The sequence below is a fragment of the Cebus imitator genome, unplaced genomic scaffold (genome assembly GCF_001604975.1).
Source record: "Cebus imitator isolate Cc_AM_T3 unplaced genomic scaffold, Cebus_imitator-1.0 Scaffold249, whole genome shotgun sequence".
NCBI lineage: Eukaryota > Metazoa > Chordata > Mammalia > Primates > Cebidae > Cebus > Cebus imitator.
This window is the reverse complement of record NW_016107564.1, coordinates 2,146,537-2,153,600: the sequence shown is the minus strand read 5'-3', so window position 1 is coordinate 2,153,600 and position 7,064 is coordinate 2,146,537. Positions and strand designations below refer to the sequence as shown.

Below are 7,064 nucleotides of genomic sequence, written 5' to 3'. Positions count from 1 at the left end.
AGTTAAGTGTTTTAATAAAAAACTGTTGAACAAAAATTTTACAAACGCAATGATTTCAATTATATGTATTTTTTAAATTCTAGGTATTAGTTTATGAAGCTAAGCTACTCAACTCAAAACCATACACTGTAAAGATGGAAAATTGAATTTCAAAACCTATTTTTGATTAATAATCTCTAATAATTAAACTCTTCTATACGTGAAAGGAGTTTCATGGACACTTCACCTAGTCTTGTATTTTAACTTTTACTAGAAGTCACAGTGAATTATACTACTCGTGAAATAACATACAAAAAATATAATGAATTACACATCTGTGTTGATTGTGCTTTCCAGCTATCAGATAGAACTAAACCACAGTATCCATCGGTGTAAACAGTAAGTGGAATAAACAATTTTGATTTCCTCCAAATAAGTATCTTATATATCTTTGAGTTGGTACTTACACACTTAAATTTATTCAATTTTTATGGCTTAATAGCCATATTCATATTAGAGAGATGAAAGGTATAAAGGTTAATGGTTTAATATTTTTTTGTGTAAGCAATATTAGTGACTTGTAAAATACTTAAGGCTCAAATTCTTTCAAATACAGTTCAAAATTACCTTTGTAGTACGTATCTTAGAAAATAAGCTTTTCCCTAAGGTATTTCAATGCCTTTTCAAGAAGGCACGTGTATCTTAATTCATCTGCCCTGCAACTTAGTTGCTCTTGAAGAGTCAATACTCTGCTCCAAGTAACTGGTCCTTCACTATCATTTTGGAAACAAAGAGGTATGAGGTATGACACTGCAACAGCCTTTTTCTTCTGCTAGTGCACTAAACACCCTGATTATATGCTATGTAAATAACATCCTCTGTGACCTTACCTCTCTGTAAAAGTAGGGGATTAAGCTAGATCAGCAGTCTAAAGCACTGCTGTACATTTGTGTCACTTTCAGAGCTTTATAAATTCCTGTTGTTCAGGCTGCCTCTCAGACCAATTCGGCAGAACCTCATGGGGTAGGACCCAAATATCAAGATTTTTCTACGTTTCCAGATTAATAATGTACAGCACAGGCTGAGAACACAAGACTAGAGGAACTCTTAACATTTAGACAAGTTCAGAAAGGTTATCTATGCATGTCTTATCAAAAGCAGAGAACCTCATCTTAAGTTTATTTGGCAACCAGAATTTTAAGTAGCAATGCAAACAAAAAAAAGCCACTCTGTATTTGTGAACTGAACCTATGCTGCATTTCTTTTCTAATGGGATGGCTGGGTAACTATATTGAGGACTACTTCTAGCATGCATGGTCTAGTCAACTGGTATTGGTTAACCAGCTTCCCTGTCCCCAAAATAGTCTTTTAATGTGCCAAACAGCCCCAGAAGAGGATTCAAGCAACTGTTACATTGGGAAAAGGGGTACTCACTCAAATTATATCTTCTATCTACTAATTTGGATATAAAAAATTCATTTACCCCATATTCTTAGTGTATTTCTGCTGAACTATAAATATAATTATTTTAGAATATGCTTAGGTATGTATAGGAATTGTTCACAGATTTTGGCATAAAACAGATTTGTAAATAAATTCTAGAGTCTTTCCCTACTCTAGAAGGTAGTCACTACTTGGAATTATTCAATAGGGTTTCAGTTATCATTCCTAGTACTTAAAAGTTCTTGCTGTGATGATTCAGGCAATGCTACTCAAAAAAAATATTTAAGTGTAGGTCAATTATTTTAGAGAAATATACGTGATGCATTTTTATTTTAGACTTTGTGACAAATGAAAACAAACATTTAAATAACATTCTGTGTCAAGTTTTATTCTAAATGTTTGTTTACATGTGAATTCATTTAGTCCTCAAAACTGAGAAAGACATATATTACCATTGTTTTCCATTTTACAAGTGAGGAAAAAGGCACAGAGAAGGTAAATTTGTAGAAATGGGATTCAATCCTAGGCAGTCTGACTCCAAAGTACAGGCTCTGAAAACAACCTCTGCCTCCATGGTTAGAATATTTGACCTTACTGGCTGATAAAAATTTTTTGACATGGCTGTACAATGACATTAATATTTTTTATATTATACCTAAATTTTAAAGTGTGTTCAGGAATTTTACATTTCAAGGATATTTTTATATAATATCCTTTAAGGCTTAAAGAAGTTAAAAACTAAACAGTATTTGAATTATATTACTAACTCTTTAGTGTATGACACTTTGGATCAGCACGTTATTATAGGACATAAGTGATTTCCCAACATGCAACTTACACGTTTATCAATATCACCGTGCTGAAGCTGAACAAACCGAGCACTAATGGCAGCAATATAGCTCTGCTGATTGGAGAAAGCAACTCGCCCAGCACCTTTTGGGTATTTTAGCTCAGGATCTGTATCAATTCCTGCATAACAAACTCCACCATATAGCCGGTCCATGATCATAGCAAGTTCCACTTCAAGAGGAAAAGAAGTTTATGTCAAATGTGAGAAAACACAGTAATCAACAATTTTTAAGTACTTTTTGGAAAACACAGAAGTCAATTGTATATTATCATTTGACCAGGAGTAGAATGGCAGATTAAGAGGCTGTTGTTAAGGGAGGACTGGGATCAAGGATGCTATAAAGTGACTCACTGCCATCACATCTTCCTACTTACTAGCACTAAACCCACTAAATACCCTATCTTGTCCTATAGAGAAATAGTTCCACACTCTTTCCTAAATCCAATGCTTTTACTTGCATGCTAGATCCCATCCACTCTCAACTAAGAAGAGCTACTGCTTCAGCAATTCTCCCCTTTCCCTTATGTACCACCAGTTTTCCCCTTATACAAGATCATTCCCAAGTACACTGTAATTTTCCTATCTTAAAAAAAATTCTCATAACATTTTTTTCCCCTCTCAGTTACTACTCCATTTCTCTGTTCCCCTTTACAACCAAAATTTTCAAAATCTGTTCCAGTATTCCCCAATTCCTCTCCTCCCATTCTCTATTCAACTCTTTCTAATCAGACTATCACACCATGACTCCACTGTAATTGTTCATGCCAAGTCCAATGGTCAGTCTATCTGTAAGTAGCATTGAATACAGTTAATCCCTTCCTTCTCATTCAAATATTTTCTCCATCTGGACTCTGGAATATATTAGCCCACCAATTCTGCTCCTACCTCACTGATAAATTTCTTCTGAGTTTTCCTTGATAGTTCATCCTAAATTCCTTAACTTTTTGATGTCAGAGTACCCTAAGTTTCAATCCTTGCAACACTGTCTACACTCCCGGCTTTGGTAACTTCATCCTGTATCATAGCTTTAAACACCATCTATATGTTTTTAAGCTCCTACATTTGTATCTAGTGTGGACATCTCCCCTGGACTCCAGACTCATATATGCAACTGTCTACTGGACAACTCGATATTTAACAGGCACTGGCCATGCTCAGTATGTTAAAAATGGAACTCATAATCTTCCTCTATCCCATTAAACTTGCTCCAATGAGTTTTTGCTGACCCAGTTAGAAAGGAACAGAAAAGATGAAGTTGTCAAGTCAAGATCTTTGGCTTCATCTTTTCTGTATTCTTCTCTTGCTCCCTCCCACACATACAATCATGTGAACTTGATTTTCAAGACCTATCTAGAGTCCAATCTGCTCACCTCCATCACTAACATCCTGATTCAAGCTAACATCATTTTTCATCTTGTTCATGGCAATAACCTTATCTTTTTGCTTTTGACCCTTGCCTTCTCAGCTTGTTTTTAAAACAGTATGATTCTCTTAAAAAATATATCAGATACCACCATAAAAAATGTAACAAAAATATATCATATATCATGGTTTAATTGAAATTTCTATTTGAGAGCTCTGAATGGTGCCATAAACTTAAGTTCAAAATCAAGACCACAATCTTCCCTCCCAATCTAATCTGTTTCTCCTCCAGTATTCCTTCCCTCTCAGTAAAAGGTATCGCTATCCACCCAGTGGCTTATGACTGAAAGATGAGATTCAGTCTTTGTGTTTACCTAATACCTGTTACCTCTGTTCACCTGGCTTTCTCCATTGCTACCAGTAATCCAAGCCACCACTATCTAATTTCCTGGACTGTAATAATAGAATCCTAAACTGGTCTGCCCGAATTTACTCTCACCCTGCACCCACCTCTGTAAGTCATTAGCTAAAGTGAACTTTGAAAATTGAAAATATGATCATGTCTCTCTTTTGCTTAAAAACTCGTCAATGGTTTACCCATGCTCTAAGGATAAATACCATGTTAGCCTATTAAGACTTGTATGATCTGACTCCTGTCTACTTTTGCAATGTCTCCTTGTGTCCCTTCCGTCACTCCTTGTATCCCAAGTTAGCCACTTTGGGCTTCTTTCAGTCCCTCCAAAGCACACTGTTTCCCTCCACTCAAGACCTCTAAATAAGTTGTTCCCTTTCTGTGAAACACACTCCTCAGAACCCTACTACCACCCTGATCCTCCCCCTTTTGCTCAATCCTTTACATGTCAGTTCAACTACAAATATCTTTAAGATATCAGACTATATAATATTTCCTTGCTACACGCTCTTCCATTCCCTACAGTACTTCTCTGTAAAAGTCATCATGTTCTTTAAGTATTTACATGTATTAATAGTTCTTTAACATATCTCTAAGACTGGGGAGAAGATGTTCTCAGTGATGGAAATCACTAACACTCTACACATGGTGTACAGTATCGTATAACATGTGCAAAGTGGGCATATACATCTACAATTATATTCCTATGTGACATATTTTGGTTGGTTTCTAGTTCCCAGTTGTTGATAAACAGAAGTTTATCATCATTCACTTATCTAAAGTGCTATTTCAGTTAATGATTAAAATACTGATAAAGAGAAAATAATCCCATATTTCTTCTTCAGATATCAGAATCAATCAAATAAACAGACTCCAAATTTTCATATCGTAAGAGAGGTTCACTTAGGAAATCAGAAGTATTTAGGTGAATTATTATAGTTTGCTTGGAGTTAGCAACTACACTAATATTGATAGATAAGTATCCAATTCTGCAGTTGGAGAGTTTCAAGAAAGGGGTCTCAGAATATGTTTCAAAATTCTGTAGTTAGCAACTATTGGAGCATGAAGAATCTGCTCCTGTTCTGTCCAATAGTGTCACGTACACAATGGCTTCCAAATGTTTATTGACTAGGACATATTTAAATTATTTTTTGAACAAAATTATTAACATTCCACTTACCAGCCCTTAATGGCCGAGGAACACCTCCAACAAAAATTGTTTTTCGGGGATCCAAAGGCTGAGAACCATCCATTACAAAATCACTATCACTTAAATTCCAAGGACGTATTTGAACCTATGAAGAAAATTACATTGGGTCTTATTCCCTTGATGGCTTATGAGGGTTGTTTGTTTTTGCCAGTTAATAGTTATTCTTTTATTGTTTAAAAATTTGTATAGTAGAATTTGGAAACAAATTATTTTCATAACTTTTGATATGGATACTTTAAGTTAGCAGTCCCCAACCTTTATGGCACCAGGGACCAATTCTGAGGAAGGCAATTTTTCCAAAGATTGAGGGGGTGGGGGATGGTTTTGAGATGAAAGTGTTCCACCTCGGATCATCAGGCATTAGATTTTCATAAAGAACATGTAACCTAGATCACTTGTATGTGCAGTTGACAACAGGGTTCACATTCCTATTACAATCTAATGTCACCTCTGATCTGACAGGAGGTGGAGCTCAGACAGTACCGCTGGCTTGCCTGCCACTCATCTCCTGCTGTGCAGCCTGGTTCCCAATAGGTCATGGACCAATACTGGTCTACCACCCAGGGTTGGGGACTCCTGCTATAAATTATCTGGATGTTTCAAAAACTAAAACTCGGCATGGTAGTTTACTTGTTATTTTATTCATTAACAATCATTTCAAAATAATTTTGAAAAATTAGCATTTGTAGCCTGAAGTTCATGTGGTATTTACTTACTGGTTTGTCCTTGATGGTAGGGCTAGAAACACACAGATAGAGCTTTCCATCTTCTTCAATACAAGCATCAATTAGTGCTTGAACTGAGCTCTCTTCTTGAAAGAGAAGAAATGCATAGCCTGGAATAACCAATAAAGATAAGGCAATATGTCAACCTAAGTGGTTTTACTCCAAATTACAGTGCTATTTAGAAAATACATGCTTTTTAAAAAATATATATATTTTATTTCATTTTAGGTCCTGGGGTACATGTGCAGAACATGCAGGATTGTTAGATAGGTACATACATGGCAATGTGGTTTGCTGCCTTCATCCCCCTTCACCTATATCTGGCATTTCTCTCCATGTTATCCTTCCCCAACCTCCCTACCTCCTGCTGTCCCTTCTCTACTCCCCCGCAACAGACCCCAGTATGTGATGCTCTCCTCCCTGTGTCCCTGTGTTCTCATTGTTCAACACCTGCCTATGAGTAAGAATATGCAGTGTTTGATTTTCTGTTCTTGTGTTAGTTTGCTGAGAATGATGGTTTCCAGATTCATCCATGTCCCTACAAAGAACACAAACTCATCATTTGTTATGGCTGCATAGTATTTCATGGTCTATATGTGCCACATTTTCGTTGTCCAGTCTAACATTGATGGGCATTTGAGTTGGTTCCAGTTCTTTGCTATTGCAAACAGTGCTGCAATGAACATATGTGTGCATGTGTCTTTATAATAGAACAATTTGTAGCCCTTTGGATACATATCCAGTAATGGGATTGCTGGGTCAAATGGAATTTCTATTTCTAGGTCCTTGAGGAATTGCCACACTTTGTCTTCCACAATGGCTGAACTAATTTATACTCCCACCAATAGTGTAAAAGTGTTCCTATTACTCCACATCCTCTCCATCATCTGTTGTCTCCAGATTTTTTAATGTCGCCATTCTAACTGGCATGAGATGGTATCTCAATGTGGTTTTGGTTTGCATTTCTCCAATGACCAGTTATGATGAGTATTTTTTCATGTTTGTTGGCCTCATATATGTCTTCTGAAAAGTGTCTGTTCATGTCCTTTGCCCACTTTCGAATGTTTTGTTTTTTTTTTTTTT

The 7,064-nt window shown here is 36.2% G+C and overlaps 1 protein-coding gene across 6 annotated transcripts in view; it reads right to left on the bottom strand.

Annotated features, from left to right (window-relative positions):
- CPEB2 (cytoplasmic polyadenylation element binding protein 2) overlaps positions 1-7,064 on the bottom strand; it is a 66,079-nt gene that overhangs the window by 5,790 nt on the left and 53,225 nt on the right. For all 6 annotated transcript variants that reach the window (XM_017498707.2, XM_017498710.2, XM_017498705.2 and 3 more), the window contains 3 exons: positions 5,973-6,091; positions 5,227-5,341; positions 2,261-2,442 (listed from right to left, as the gene is read on the bottom strand). In XM_017498707.2, coding sequence (XP_017354196.1) covers positions 2,261-2,442; positions 5,227-5,341; positions 5,973-6,091 — 416 coding nt within the window. The remainder of the gene's footprint in view (positions 1-2,260; positions 2,443-5,226; positions 5,342-5,972; positions 6,092-7,064) is intronic.